The sequence below is a fragment of the Apus apus genome, chromosome 2, assembly GCF_020740795.1.
Source record: "Apus apus isolate bApuApu2 chromosome 2, bApuApu2.pri.cur, whole genome shotgun sequence".
NCBI lineage: Eukaryota > Metazoa > Chordata > Aves > Apodiformes > Apodidae > Apus > Apus apus.
Genome location: NC_067283.1, coordinates 137985018 through 138002134, shown reverse-complemented (window position 1 = coordinate 138002134; position 17117 = coordinate 137985018). Strand labels below are relative to the sequence as shown.

Sequence of the window (17117 nt, the reverse complement as noted above, 5' to 3'; positions counted from 1 at the left end):
AAATAAAAATTAAAAAAAAAAATCTTTGAAGCAGTGTTACTGGATTGATGTAACCTTGCAGTTCTGACATCCATAGGGATGAAGTACTAAAATGCTCATCTTTCACATGTAAGCCCCTATGATTACCTCCATAGCAGCGAAAGAACTACAGCCATTAGCTTACCAACTACAGATAGCCAATAAATCAAGAACCTCTGAAGCTGTGAAAGTCTCAAAGCACTCACGCTATTAAAACCAACACCAATTTAATTTCCTTTCCATAATACCTTAAGAATATAAAATACAAGTTTTCACTGGTTTTGTCCCCTTTGGCTGTACTTTGAATGGAAGCTCTGCGAAGCACTGGGGCAAGCCTTCCCAAAGAAGGCAATCCACCTTTTGTTCTCTTGCATTGTCTGATGTCTTTTGTCTAAAGTGCTCTGGCAGAAAGAATGGTTGCCTGCATTTCTGGCATTCGAGAAACTTTCTGGCATCTCTTGTGTTGCAATACAATAAAGAGACACAGTAAATATCAAGCAGATTTGCAAGAAAAAAGCGGGAAGCCAGTATTACTGGCTCTTTGAAAGAGGAGCATAATGCATTGATTACTCACCAAAATTTTAGTCTTTTCTCTGGAAAATGTATCAAGCCCCTATACTGTTCAGCCCGCATTTACTCTAACACAACAAAAATAACACAGCCTTTCAGGTAAATAATGTAGGCAGACTTAGCTGCTTCAAGCAAGCATTTTTACTTCATCGTATCACTCCATTTGGTCCAGCAATTATGTTATTTCATGTCAGATAGGTTTTAATCCAAATTTCAGAACAAACACTAATGAAACATTCAGTTAAAAAACTGTAATACACATATGCAGACACTCTCTTTAATGTGTTTCCCCCACTTTGTCTTGTATACAAGAAGTAATGGTACTAATACTCCTTCCCTCTTTACTGAAAGGCTACACTTGCACATTAGCTTTATGATCATCGACTGAAGGAAAAAACCCAACTTCAAGAATGGAGCACATCTTGTTGACATAGCAACATTTAAAAATATTTCTATCTATAGATACTTCTATAGCATTTTTTTCTGATTTGATTTGTTTTACACAGTAAAACAACCTGTTCTATACCTCTCACAGCAAAGATGATCCTCATACAATCTTCTTCAAGCCAACTGCTCCTGAAGAGCTAGTAACTATTACTTTTATTAGCATAGTTGGCCTGGCAAAAATGAAGTGTGGGTCTTAAGGGGAATAATTATAACAAGGAATACTACCACTTCTTTAATTAGCTGAGCAACATATATCTATCTATCTATATATTAAAGAACACATTTTTTGTAAATTGCAGATACCTTTTACACCGATACACTGCATGTTCAAATTACATTTGAGCTAATTTAGGAATTATATTCTACATTCCACTGCCACAGAGGAAAACTAAGAGCTTATTATTTAAAAAAAAAAAAAGTTTTTTAGCAACACACGTTTACAGAACCAACTGTAGCTACATGACAATATCCTATTCTGCAAGTAACCTGGCTACAAAGATAAAAATAAAATTCAGTCAATGGCATCTCCAAAAGTATATGTAGCAAAACCCAGAGATCTATAACTCTGAAAAAGACAGTAAGAAGCCAACTGCAGGCAGAGTCTGTATGAAAAACAGCTTCCGGATCTAACAGCTCATAAAAGCATAAGAAGTATATTGTCAAGTTCACTTCCTCCTTATCCCCAAGATGTTACTTTTGCAAGTCTCACTGAGAACCATTTCCTTTACATACTACAACAAATAAAGGTCTTTTTGGGAAAAACAACACTGAAAAAAACCACAATACTTATTTAGATAAATCTAATACATTGTAAAAATGGTGGCATTGGTCCGTCCCCTGTCCCACTTATATATGTGAGAGTGGGACTACAGCATAATTATCTTCAATTTATAAGTATTTTCAGACCTTCACAGGGTTGAATAACTTCTAAAAATGTAACCGAACACTAACTCAGGAGACACACACTTTTCTAATTATACATCAATGTCAACTACTGTTCACAGTATTTAGCTATATATCCCATTTTTGTTTAAAAAAAAAAATGCATCAAAAGGGAAAAAACCCCCACCCTAGAACTGCTGAACCCATTAATGTTCAAAGTAGTTTATCTTTAATGCCAATGGAACACCACTAATTAGGTTATGAACCTAAAACTCATGCAAATCTGTGACTTGGCATCCTGTGTACACATTCAAAATTTAAACTTTCAGAAGCTGTCTCTGCATCACAATATTACAAGAATGCAGTAACAGAAATGCACATACTACACTGAAAATTACCAGAGCATATTTATGATTAACTGGCTGATGCTTTCTTCCCTTCTTCCCATACCAGAGACGAGACATTTCCCTTCTAAAAATAAAATGGACTAAAGAAGAAATCATCATAATAATAATAAAAAAATATAAAAAATAATTCAAGGCGGTTCGAAAGCATTCTCTGTACCTGCTGTCAGTTCCAGGCACAGGCAGAGCCCCACGACGGTGACAGGATAGTTTGCTAGACGCACACATTTGACTGACATGGCAGGGAACAAATGGAGTGCACGGCAGGGGGATGTACCGCAAATGGTGACGGCACAGAAGAAGAAAGGTTTCCTGTATTCAAGTGTGGTTGCAGAGCACTAGTTTGTTTAAAAGGCTAAAATATTTAAAGATACAGTACAACTAAATTTTTCTTATGCAATATTGAAAAATACAAGCATTAACCCGAAGAACTAGTTGTAGTATTCTGTTACACAATAATTGTTCATAAACAAGTTCTAATGGTAAAAATGTGCACTCTAAATTAAAATAATAGTTTGCCTTACTCACACTGCAACTGCATATAAACCCTGTCAATTACTTCTTAAAAGTACAGAACCACTTAAAGTAGTTTTTGTTTTTAAATGCTATTTTAAAAAATAAAAGTTTTAAAGCATTCAGGACCTGACAGCTCCACAGCATTTTCAGTTTTGTAAGCCACAAGAAGAAAATGAATGCTTCTGTCTTAAGCTAAACTTTCTGTTAAGGGTTAATTGCTAGTCCCAGCAGTGAAGTTATCTTTGGAATCATGACTGAATTATTTTATTATTTTTTTTTAAGGAAGGATGTTTGTTTAAACAGGCGTGTGCAACAGTAATATGCACAGCAATTGTCTGAGAATTTCCTTGTAGTAGCACTTGAAGGCTTTTTTTTTTTTTTTAAAACTCTGTCTCTCCTCTAAAAACACCTAGTGCTCAGTCCTGGGTAAAAGTATTAAATAGGCTAAGACAGCAGCAGGCAGCATCACAATAACATTAAAACATTACTCACTCATGCTGTTTCACTGTGATCTAAAAACCAAGATGCCTGAGCAGAGAAAACTACTAACAGAACTTGCAGTTACTGCAGACTGTGCACTGGAACCCCTCCCCGTGCATCAGTATCTAACTGTAATCCAGATGGATAAGGTGTTTTTCTTTTCTGTTAAACCTTTCTCAGGAGCTGGTAACTCTAAAATTGTTCCAACTAATAAGAACTGCTAATGTGGCATGTAAGAACATTTGTCACTGGGACATTGAAAGGTGGGATTTAGTAAACTTAAACATACAATAATATATTAGATACACAGTCAAATGGTACAGAGTTTCAAACAAGGAGCCATATGCCCACTTTTTAAATATTTTTTTTTTAATAGTAAGAGAGCTAATACTTAGGTAAAACAAAAACTAAAAATGGACAGCCTTAGAAATGTTCTGAATGAGGCAAGTACAATTAATAATTAAAAAAACCCACAAAACAACAAAACAAGCTACAGCCTACCTCTTCCCCCCAATGTCTGACAAAGCTTAGTGGAATGGAGAGTATGCAAAAATATTTCAAACTGTCTCTTGACATGCGACTTCTACCCAAAAAGCAAAAGCCAGCCACACAACTAACTCCCCCACAGAACATTAGTCAACACAGTTTATACAAAAATGGGGAAGAAAGGAAGAATCTGAACCATCACACAGTTTATTCTAGAACATTTAAACAATTCAAACAACTTACCTGAAAGTTTTTAGCTTCTACCAAAATAAAACTGGCTCCTCCCAGAGCTTCTCAAAAGGATTTAAAAAACTTGCTCAAAAGAAAAGAGAGCAAGAAACTTCTTTGTTAGATCTGAAAACTCACTTTTTCATGTAATTACAGTCGAGAAGTTTAATGGGAAGAGACTAGCAGCTCTCTCCTATCAGACCTCCTGTCAATTTGTTTTTGATGTTCAGCCTTCCAGCAGTAGCAGCTCCCACCAGCTGATAGCTGCCCTGCAGCTGGGAGCATCTGCTGGAGGGGGAGGACGAGTGGAAAGCAGGTCGGGGAGCCTAAGCAGCACCATGAAACAGTGCGGTACAAGTGGTAAAAGCTTTCTCCTGTGACTGACCTCCACCCACCCCAGCCCTTTAACAGTCTTTTTTCCAAACTGGTGGAAGAGATACTTTGTTAGTCAGAGAAAGAAGCCCACACAAGAAGCTTGAACTCAGGAGGACCCATTAATTAAAAATAAACAAACGGACCTTTTATTCTTTTGTGCATTTAGGAGTTACACTACTGATCTACTGATCTGTTGATTTGAATCAGAACCTCGTATCTTGGTTGCTAATCAATACATGCCTTGCCATAAAAGTTCTTAATTAAAAGATTCTAGAAAGGAGTAAGGGCTCAGACCTAAAATATGTGCAGAACAGCAGCACACACTTAAAAGCATTCACCTCTCTGCTACCTAGACAGCACAGAATATTATAATTACACTGACTGGTAATCTTATTATTGTCATTATAAGTCTGTAACCAAGCTAAATATCTCTACATAATCAACGTTCAAGATAGAAGAGCATAGTCCTTTCAGTAATTGTTATTCATGAAGGTTTTTCTAATAAACTTATCTGTCATAAAATATATTGAATAGCAGCAGAGAAAAAGAAGAGTGCCAACAAGCAGAGGTACAAGTTACGAAATGTCTTATTTGCACTCCAGATTACCTAGTTCAGACCTTTTGCTGTACCAGATTTAAAGTTACCAGCTGACAAGATCTCACAGTGTGGAAACAGGGTAGTTTCAGTAACTCTTTCTAAGCTTGAGTAGGAAGGCTGGATGCTGGCTGTGAAATCTTTGCAGTTTGATTAGATGGCATTACTTTGTTTCACACAGCAGCTAACACAATGTTCTGACACCAACCACAGCAAAGGAAAGGTTGTGATGTTGAATTTTCAAATTGCTGTATTTAATATGCATGCTTTTTCAGCAATAATTCATTAGGAAAAAATAAATTATTTCCCTTGCTTCTTCATTCTCAAGGGACAGAGGTTAGCCCACAGAGGTACTGGGGGTGGAGGCATAATTGCTCAATTTATTTAGAACTTGCTGTTGATTCCACATGAAGCAGCAGCATAGGTGACAAAGTTTTGTGATGAAAAAGTCACAAATTTGCTGTACTGAAGATAAGCACCCTCAAACTTCTCCTGAGAAGATTATATACAAGGCATATGTACAAAATAAAATTATTCTTAGAATTTAATACTCCAGTTTCAGAGGGAGCCCTGACAAATCACAGGAACAAAATTGTATAATTCAAGTGATTCAGTGCAATTCATGTCATTTAGTGATTTGCATTTTTGACTGACAAGAAGAAAGCTTGGCTTTATGACGTTGTATTGGTTTGCCTGGGAACAAACAAATCAATAAGCAATGACATTTGTTTCACTTCCAGTAGCTTTTCTTATTAGAATGTATTTTAAAGAGATGAGATTGCTATTTAATTATATCTAACCGGCATGTTTCACAGATTATAATAAAAACTTCCATCAGAGTCCAAAGGAACAAACTGAAAGCAGCCTTAATTAGTGTTCAAAAAATTGTAGTTTCAATGTACATTAATGTAAAAATTATAAACTCTGTTACAGACTCACAATATTTTAAAATTTAGAATAGCATTTTACAGCTCTGATCAGAGATGTACATCCTCTATGTTTACTCCTTGTATTACAGTTTTAGGATATAATTTGCTAAGAACTTAAAAATTAGAAAGGCACTTAATTTAGATGCTCAGGCTACCTAATTATTGTCTTTGGAAGGAATCCCACTAGGTGAAAGAAAAGCAGTTTCATATTCTGATGATAAAAAGCATAGAGAAGTCAGCTGAATTAAGGCCTAGTTTACCTTTAATAAGAGGCAGACAAGTTCGGTTTAGTACAAAAAGCCTTCTAGATGCCTCAGAGTGCTAAGTTCAGGAGTCATGAACTTAGAACGCAGTTAAAAAGTAAGTAGAAAAAAATCAGGTACTGGCTTCTATGCAAAACAACTACCTCATCTTCTAGAACAACTGGATCTTTCTAAAAGCAGTTGCAGTTGAAGGTAACATGGTGCTACAGCTAACTGAGGTCTGATCCCTTCTCCCTTTACCACATCCAAGAAACACACTAAATGATATAAAAAGCCACCTTTGGTGATATCCAGTACAACAGGGACTGACACAGCTTCTTAGTTGGCTGATACTGTTTCCAAAAGAAGGGGAGTCTAATTTGAGAAGTCATCCTTCATTTCCTTTCAACAGCTTATGGGGAGGGGAAAAAGCGTAACTTTTCTATCCACGGTATTTTCCTAAGGATTTTCAAAGGTAGATTGAAAGCCATTAAAAGTCTTAAGTGCACAAGCTTTTTAGTTGAATGATTCTGCTTCAACTCTTAGCAGAGGCTCTGTCCGAGTTCTCTCTATTAAATAGATACATGAAATAACCAGCAATTACAATGCCCCATCCATGCTTTCAACTACAGGACAGCTCCAAGTAATGAAAACAAGATTTTTCACTTACAAGTTATAAATAGATTCCCAATAGATTAAACAGAGAAAACAGAGCAAAAAAACCCCAAACATCTCATGCATGAGGTTGAGAGAGTATACAATATTTCGTCAAGCTAATTCCAAAAGCAAAAATGAAAACTACCGATCTCTGGAAAGGACATTGCATTATGTTAACTGGCATCAGAATCCCTCTCTCCAATCACAAACGTTTAACTAACAGAAACATTTCTAAGTATTGCATGTGACTGCTGAAATTCAAAAGGCTGTCATTCTATTATACAAGAGCAAAGTCTACTAAACATGCCTGTTAATGCACAGCAACACATGCTGAATGTGTTTTATGTAGCCATAAGGAAGTATTAGCAGTTATTTTATAGAAACAGGAAATAGTTGTGTTACTTGAAAATTCATTTTTGAACCAGGATTTGGAGACTGTAGGAAAATTCAACCAGTTTTTCCTTTTCACTCATCTTAAATTTCTTAAAGCGTAAATCCAATCCTATTAACAGTGCCTGAGGACCCATCCCTGTTTTCAAATACTGTGCTACTGTGCCTTTACCACCTCCTTTATGCTTTCAATCTCTGGTACTAATTGGCACCAAAATAATTTTAATGCATCAGCAGCTATCTAACAGCAGGCACCTTAACACTATGCCATTAATTCCTATACACTTTACAATACACACAACTTGAACTAAAAAAGGAAACAAAATTACACCAGAAAGAACTGATGGAAGTTGTTTCTGAGGCACTGCTCAACAGAACAGTCAGGTTACTGTCATCTATTGTCATGTTAAGATGCAAGCACAGAATACACTTTGGATAAAGCATTTGCATATCAACACATAGATTTGTAAACGGCATTATTTGTGCTAAAGATAAAGAAAGCCATTAGCACTTGAACTTATAGTAGGTAAAAAAATACCATGATAAACACACCTCTAAACCTCCTAGGCTAAGCAGAGATGATTAAAAAAACCCCAAAAACCCAACATACACAACCCAAAATAACCTCTTCCTTTGTAATTGCCCATTCACGTAAGTACAAGAAGGTAAAAGATATTTCAGAAAAGCAGATGGGGCTAACACCAACAATAAACTACCAGCACAGTTTCATTTGTTACATAATATATATAAAAAATTATTGTCTACTAACTTCTAGTAGACACCAGAAGTAAGTCTTCAACCTGGTTTGATCTTAGGTGAAAAAGTACCCTTCTTAGAGAAGTTCTCCAATGGGACAGACAGAGGCCTCTAAGGAAGGCAGATACTGGGGAACAATGTCAGCAACTGGAGCTACAAGGAATACCACAAAGAGCTTGGTTTAAACTCAGTAACTGACAGCTATGAATTAGTCATCTTTACTGATTATAATGTTAGATAGCATTAGGTCCATGTTTATTTCCAAGTCAGTTATCTATTCAGTGCATAGTATATAATACAGGAAGAGTCAACTAAAGGATCCCCTGGATTTTTTTTCCGGACACTTCACACAGTGTGTTACTTGATCAAACTATTGTTTACTATGATGTCAGGAGTCTTGATCTCTTTGCAACTACACGTAACGACAACTGATTTACTGGATTACTTCAGGGAAAAAGCTGATAGAAAGTAAATATACCTCTGTATATGGGTGACAGAAGAAAGTATAAGCAGATTAAGAAATTGAGTAAATTCAGATTAAGAGATCAGTCCTATCCATTGATCCCTTTAATAAATTTATAAGCTGACCCCTACCACCTGTTATTCATGTTTGCTCTTCCTTCTTTTCCCCTTAACTCCTTTTCCACCAAAAAAGCACAGTATTTCCTTACAGTCTCTTGATAAAAAGCTGCAGTTGAGTATTTTAACACAGGACAAGCAAAGCTGTCTCAGAACACTAGAACTGAGTTACCCATTAATCCTCTTCCCTGTTTCTCCAGTTTTAAGATATTGTACATTGACAGCAGAAAATTTTTTTGAAAATACAGCTCCTCTCCATTAGCTTCCTCCTCCAGCAGGCCAACAGCACTTTGTCATGCATTTGTACACGAAGATTTTCCCTTCCATTCCAAATCCCTTCCACCTTCAGTTTTTCCATCATTGTGTTCTGAAGGCAGCCTATTTTTCATCCCAATATCCCTGAATGATATTGTTCGCTATCTTAGATTACACTTGGATCAAGAGGTGACACAAAAAAAGCTTACTGGGTTGAAGGAAGAAAGTGTATTGATTGAAAATAATGACTGAAACTCAATGGGCTTACAGGTATGACAACAACAGCTACAATTCCCTGTACATACTGATACTTTCTAGCATATATGTTAAAAGTCACTAAAATACAGTTGTATATAACAATAGGTTGAACCATCTGGTACTGGTAAACACTTCTGATTAAAAAGTTTTTAACAGCTTTCAGATTTGTGCTAGATGTCAGTCATAAGAAGTCACACTAAAGTTATTTCTTGTACTTGCAGAATATCTTTTTAATCACGCTAATTTTAAATTCAGAAAATTACTGCTGTATAATTATAAGAGAATCAAACTTGACATAATTTTCATGTAACACGTATGGAAACAACAATATTCTTCAAACATGTCTTCTACAATTGTTTCCAGAGGAGACCTAAATAAAGGCTTAAAGCAGAACCTCATTCCATAGTAAACAACCACATCTAGAGATTTTAATAGATGTAGGAAAAGAACTGCCTCTATCTTCAGAAACAACTCCTACAAAGTTACAATACTTAATCCTGAAGAAAACTTCAGTAGTTTCTATGAAAATTATGGTGTAATTATATTAGGCGTAAAGTTACTGAAGAACTCATTGGAAGAGAGCTATACTGTGCCTTCAACCCTAATATTGATCACTTGCCACTGATCCTCTGTTTCCACAAGGCCAAGTTTTAAAACAGTGAACACTTATAAAGGCTTGGAGCAGGGTCAACATCAAAATACATTTTTGGTACAAATATTCAAGTAACATATATGCTGAAAACAAGAAGATTCAGAAGACATGCTTTTATGATACTAATTTCTATGTCTCAAAGCAAAAATACTCCATGTGAAAGCACTGAGCTGCACAGATAGTGTCTTGTAACCACAGCCTAATACTTCAGCTAAGTAAGTGATAAGTTTGAAGTCCCACTTCTACTATGATTCTAAGCTTTGGATCTAAGAAGAAAATTGTTACGTGTAGTTAGACTATAACAATTTTTAACATCTCTTTTACAGTCCACATGAAAAACAAGAATAGACTTCCTTAATTTCAACAAGCTCCGTTGTGGGGTGGGGCAGGGGGTGGGAAAGAAAAAGGAAAATCAGTCTGACAGAGATTGCAATTGCTGTCCTAAGACTCAAGCTAAACAGTGCTGATGAGATACTGCTACAATATACATGACAAAAATCATCAAACTTTTGACTTAACACTTGGGATGCACAAAACTATAAGTGCTTTAACTGTACGTACACTACAAAACAAAACCATGTATACGTGTAAAGATGTGTCCATAGAAACACAGTGGACACAGATTCACATGGGAGAAACACGCTTCTTATAAAGCAGAGATAGTTACAGTTACCGTGTATTACTCAAGTCCATTCAACAGTATCTTAGTACATTAAGAAGTTACAACTAAGAAGTTAATTAATGGACTACTAAAAAAACATGCCACTAATAGATAAATATTCCTTTTTTGTTTCATCTCTGTTTTGAGACTTACCAATAAGTATTTAACATTCTACTTATGGGAATAATAAATATCACAAAACTCAGTTTACTTGACTGCTTTATGAAAGCTGCAACTTCTTTTCTGTACTCACATTCCTTTCAACTCTGAATTTGAAGTTACAAGTTGCTCCATACAAAAATGACTTCTAATTGTGAAATGTTGCCCTGAACTGATGTTAGAGCAAAGCATTAGGATGGCATAAATTAAACAGTCATGATCATAGTAAGCAAACTAATAAAGCACATTGCATTATTGTTTTTCTTATTGGAAAGTATTTAACACTATTTTAACTATATTCTTATCAAAGTATTAAAAAAATATTTGACACTGTTCTCCCTTACCTCCCACTCTTTAGCAGCATCTTCAGTAGTAGATTCTTCACTAGTTCCAGGCTCTTCCTTCTTTTTTACAACTATAAATCCAGGTTCCCGAAGAGAATCCCCAGTATCTTCTGCATATAACTCTGGACTCCACTGGATAAAGAAGACGTACAAGTGATCTGTCCTAGAGAAGTCAAGTAATGATACAGAAAAGGAAAATAAGGTAAGTTTGTGATCTTTTGGCTTATGTCCAATAATTATGAAGCATTTAAGGTTAAAGTGAAAATACTTACTATTTCATGTTTTACTAGATATTAGAGACATATTTGAAAAAAGGTTGTAAGGTTGGTTTGTTTGGTTTTATTTGGTTTTTTGGTTGTTGGTTGTTTTTTTTTTTGAATTATATGAAGTTGACACTGGAGGAAAAACAGGAAACAAGGTGGCAATTGACTAGCTATGTTTTCATACAAAAGTACAGTCCTTCAACCATCTCTGTCCCCTTGAAAACTTCTGTTTACAATTGAAGTAGCTTCCAAAGTAAAGTACTAAGATTTTTTTAATTAAAAAATTTACATAAAACCAAACAAAAATGGAATTCAAAGAAGTCAGCATGTCTGTTCTCCCAACCCCTGACGAAGAGCTGAACACTCCCAGGACCTGTAACCAACATTATACAGACATTACACAACATTATAAGAATTAATATAAAAAAATAAGACCGAGAGTGTGTGTGTATATACACACACACGTATATATCTCTAGATATATGCACACAGACACAAACTACAGACTATTCTAACTGCAGTATTGGAGTAAGTACCAAGATTCAAAGTTTTCTCCTTCTAAGTTACCAGCCACAAATGTCATGGTTCTCCAGTCTTGGAGAACAAAATGCCCCAAATCCTTGAAGGAAGGTATTTGCAACCCTAATAGATGTCAGTCTATTCTGATTAAGCATTTCCTGTTGGTGCACAGATGGAGCATTTAGAAAAAGAACATGCAATGAACCCACCAACATCTTTTCCTTGTGGAAAAGAGTTTCAGAGCTAGAGGTTTATGGGATCTGGTTACCAAGATTTTGAATATTACTTATATCTCACTTCAGAGATTTTTACTATAGTGAATAAGAATATTGAATTCGCCTGAAGAACAGTATTTCGATGTCCCTCCACCAAAGTCCCTCAAAGCATAATCTTCATGTGTCTCTATGTCTAAAAGGATGCAGCACACAGATATACAGTAATAGTCTTTTAACAGGGTCAGTTATTAAAAGAGACCCTTGCTAAAGTTAAGGTTCCTGGGTAACACTGATGAAAGGGAAAAAAGATGCATAAGGCTAGATAAGTTCTATGACAATATCAGAACAAGAAGCTGCAGACTCGTCATGCACTGAACAAGGTTTTTTTTTTTTGAAAAAGCCTTACAAGTATGAAAATTAAAAAAAAAGCATCCTGATTTTAACTTTAAAAACCTGAAAATGTGTATAGTTATAGCAGTTTAAAAAGTAAATAAAACCTGTTGTTTGAGGAACTCTAAGACATTCCTTTGCAGACTGGCTTGTTTGAAATTAAGAACACTGAAATAAAGCAGGTTTGTCAGACACCTACTATTTTCTTTCTTGCCAGTAGGTGACAAAGTCAGCTGGGTTGACACTAAATACTTTGCAGAGTAGCATTCAGCAAGGTTAACACTGAATTGAGAAAACAAACACCTCACTACTGCCACCACGTGACTTTTTGTATACAAAAAACACAGGACACACATTTGATAGATAAAGAAAAGATTACTAATTCCCCATGCAGTTAGAGAGAGAAACCTTTCATATGTCGAATAATTCCCAAGGAGATGAGAATACTGTAAACTAAGAATGGTCTCTTCTGAAATATGTCATAAATTCTGCTTTATGCTGAAGAGAAGTACTTGCTCTGCCACATTAGAAAATGAACCAAAGAGACAGTAATAATTTTAACCAGCTCACATAAGCATCATTGCCATATGTGAAACATTTACCTGTTTTCAGTGAAATACAATACAAATAGAAGAAGAAAATTTGAGTTGAATGTAACCACAAGAGGTCACCTGGAGAAGACAGCATTTGCTACACTGGAATCAGTGTGACTGACATTTGTCTCAAGAAACTCCTTAACCTCCATGATTTAGGGGTCACAGGGGTGATGTTTAAAAAGCAGGTTAGTGATGTGCTAGAATAGATTCAATTCTCCCTGATGGAAAACTCAAATATTCTCATGTAATTTCCATCTCTTACACATGATTTCATGTTTTTAATAAATCTCTTCTTCTTTAGATTAAAGAACCCCACTTACTTCTAATTTTCTTTATATGTTACACTTTCTAGGCATTAATTAGTCTTGCTGCTTTCCTCTGGACTCTCTCCAATTGATCCATATCTGTCCTCAACTGCAGTGCCCCAAGTGGACATTCTATGCCATTCAGCTCAAAAGAAAAGATGAAAAAGTGACTTGATCATTGTGTATAGGTATTTATACAAGATGACAGCTGATAATATTTTGTTGCTGTTTCCTTCTTTGTATCCCCCCCTCTTCTGACAAGGATATAATAATCTCCAATACCCCAAAAATCACATTCAACTTATTTTCAAGTTAGTTTCTTAGTAGTAAAGATTATTTAAGAATTCAAGACTTGAACAGTGACTGAGCACAGACATCTCATGTCTTTGAATCACTGCAACAAATTAAGGTATTTTTCCAGTAGATATGTTTATGTTACTTCCTGGAAAAGTTTTATGTTCCATAGACGAAGATAATCAAAAGAACCCCAGCTAGCTCTTCTGAACTCAGAGCTTTAAGAAGTAGAAATATTTTTTACAAAGTTTCCAAATAATGGGAAACATAGATAATTACAGGAAAAACTTTGCTGCAGAACTCACTTATTTTACCAAACAGCTCTTACTTGAATCTTTCATTATTCACCTGCTACAAACACAAACCTAAACAACACCATAAAAAACTACTGCCTGAACCTGCAAGTAATTCCAGTACATCACTAAAAACCTCAGTACGGTAACAAGGTATCCCAGTGTTATGTACGAGTCCACCATCAATACCCTCAGTTGTTGAAACCTACTTGTGTTGCTTTACAGACAATAAAAAATTCTGCATGTTGCAGAAAAAAAATTAAAGCTCAAGAACCTATTGAAAAGTGTTGATTTTTTTGTAGACTACCTCCTTCTTACCTTTCTTGTGGAACAGCAAACCAGTATTCATGTTTTTTATCCCTCTGTGCATACTGTTGCATTGATGCACTTGCTTGGGAAACAAATGTTTTTCTCATGGGTTTTCCAACCCTGAGACGCAGGAACTTGTGAGATCGATGTCGCCTTTTTTCTCTTGTAAGAGAAGAACCTATTAGTGAAGAAAAAGTAAGCTATCCACAATGCACAACAGAGTTGGAATTATTAGCTAATTTTGTATTAGGTAACACAAGTATATAGGATGTATGGTCATACAGGTACTATTACTTGGCCTTTTTTTGTTAGGTAAATTGTATCAGCAGAATTAACAACAGAGTACAACACATGTGAATAATCCTAACATTCATTCCTGCTTCCAAGCTCACATCACATTATGACAGTCTTTATTCATGCTCAACAGCACTTCAGGAGGTATCCTCAATCCATCTCTCTCACCACTGAAGTAGACATCCCTCCCACTGTTAAAAAGGTACTCTATACACATGCAAAAGATACAGCATCAAGTAAGTACTTGGGCCTGATTCGCACATGTTGAAAATGTTCAATACTTTTAGTTTTTTTAAAAAAGAAAAGTTCTGGCACCACTAACAGAGGTCTGAGACTGATTTTAAATTGTTAGCTATACCAAACACTTCAAAGGTATGAATACCACTTCAGGATTAAGTATACTGGACGTTGCAGTAAGGGATTTTTATTCCTGCAATATATTTAATTGGACTAAGAATTATAAGATTATCCTCAAGGGTCTGAATTGTCAAGTCAGTACAAGGTAATGGAAGAAGCCTTCTCCAAATTGTTTCTTTCCTAGCTTAATTGCCCAAACGTGCTCCATCCACAAGAGACTTTTTAAAACAAGGATTGAAAATGTAAATTTGAGAGTTCTTATGGTGAGCTGTAACAACAAAAGATTTAACCTATCTCTGGTGTTACAGAAAGATATGTTCCCATTTTCTAGGGCACTCTTCTTTACAGCTGAAGTTCTCCTCATATGGTTATGTAGACTACAGATTCACTAAGCATAGGAAACAACACCATCCTGACCTATTAACACATCTATTCTATGTTCTCTTAATCACATTTTCACCATGAAGTGCAGAATAGCTTTGTTCCTCACATTTTTTTCAGTAAACATTTAAATGTGTGCCTCCTAATTTTCAGTTACAATATTTTGGAATTATACCTGCAGGATACGGTACTGTAGAACATTCAATTGAATGTTTTGGAACTATTTGATAAACCCATAAGATCAAAGGTAAATTGTCAGATGAAAAACCTGCAAATCCAAGAAGAACCCAAAATGAACAAAAATCCCTGTCTCATAACACCAATATGTGAACTTTGTGGCAGCATTAGAGAAGAATTCTTAAAATGATCTGATATTTGGGATTTTGGCCCTTCTGATACAGAATTTTATGACTCTCTGACAAAGGGCTCAGAGAAATGGAATCTGTACCATACCTTAAAAAAGAAAAAATAATTTTGTGAGAGAATAATTCAGCCTTGTCCCCAAACCTCAAAACAACTATTTAAGATCCTCTTTTTTTGGTGTGCTCTCCATTATATTTTTGTATATTTGATACAGAATTAATCAGAAAAGATTTTAGTAATGGCTATTGTGTATCATTTTTTTCTGCCCCTGGCCAATATCCACCTAACTCAGCAGCAAACAGACATGTCATCTGTACCGAGACCTCAAGCTTGTTTACTATACACACAAAAACTATAGACCAGCATTATTTCTCCTAAGTATCAATGACATCTAGCTTCTATTTCAGTCCAGCAGTTAACATAAGTATCTGTAAAAACAGAAGACAATGTATGAGAGTCCTGATAATAAAAAAGTACCAAGGCCTTTTTAGCTATTCTAGACTACTCCTTATTATTGATTTGCAGGGCATCACCTGTTGAACATTCAGAACAAATAGGTCATTAATTCCAAATTCAAAGACATTTGACCTCTGAAGATCAACAAATGGGAGTTCCCAAAAACCCAGATGCTCAAAACTCCCACAAAAGAGAAGAAATTCAACTAAGTCCTTATTATGGATATATGCAGGATATATAAAGATCTATCTAGGTAATTCACAGTATGACTACTTCAGAGTTTCAGTTCAACAGGCAGGGTATTAGCACTTACAGTATTTCAGTTTCTTCATGACCTAGTGTTTTTTAGTGACCTACTGGTAACAGATCTGTCATATTTAGTCTTTGGTGACCTTGAAGACCAAAGCAATGGAGCTATGCATTTACCTTAACTCTATTTAAATTTGCCTGTAGACAAAGCCAGAAAAAGCTTCACCAAATCTATTGAGACTTAGAAAAACTATTCCATAATTTACTGTTTATTTTGCATTTGAATACAACATGCAAGAATAAGAAACAAACAATACTTCCATCACAAGCTGGACTAAAGTAATTGGTACAAATCTCCAAAAAGTAACCTATGCTTCTTTGTTTAAATAAATAAATTCTTTTTACTGTACCCCCACAACCTACAGTGCAGGTTTCTAGCCAGCACCCCTCTGACTGTATGCTGGCACTTAATTATATATATACATATAATCCATGACTGTACAGACCATCCTGCATGAAAAATGTGCATTCAATGATACAACCTCTTAGAAAACCAACAAAACTGAAGTATCTAATACAACTGAATTACAAGTAGTATTCAACTGTAAGAAAAACAGCAATTGTGGCAAAAACCACTCGTGCTAGCATTTTTTAAAAGTTACAACCAGCAACTGCTGCAAGCTGGCAGTTTTGCGAGAGGGCTTCCTCTAATATTTAAAGCATAAAAGCCAAACTTACCACAGAATGATGCAACTATTAATCTGCTGCAAATTTCAAAATTCAGTTACTTCCTTGACTGAAGGAAAAAAAACCCAAACCCAAAACTATCCCATCAGGTACTCAAGTGTAAGATGAATTTCTATCATCTGAAAAATAGGCCTCTTTATTCAACACAATCTTGACTTTTAATGATTCACATAAACATTATGACCTTCAAATGCACTTCATCT

At 35.5% G+C, this 17117-nt stretch overlaps 1 protein-coding gene across 8 annotated transcripts in view; it reads right to left on the bottom strand.

Moving 5' to 3' along the window:
• OXR1 (oxidation resistance 1) overlaps positions 1 to 17117 on the bottom strand; it is a 270959-nt gene that overhangs the window by 18405 nt on the left and 235437 nt on the right. For all 8 annotated transcript variants that reach the window (XM_051609265.1, XM_051609269.1, XM_051609272.1 and 5 more), the window contains 2 exons: positions 14077 to 14245; positions 10884 to 11046 (listed from right to left, as the gene is read on the bottom strand). In XM_051609265.1, the coding sequence (XP_051465225.1) occupies positions 10884 to 11046; positions 14077 to 14245 (332 nt within the window). The remainder of the gene's footprint in view (positions 1 to 10883; positions 11047 to 14076; positions 14246 to 17117) is intronic.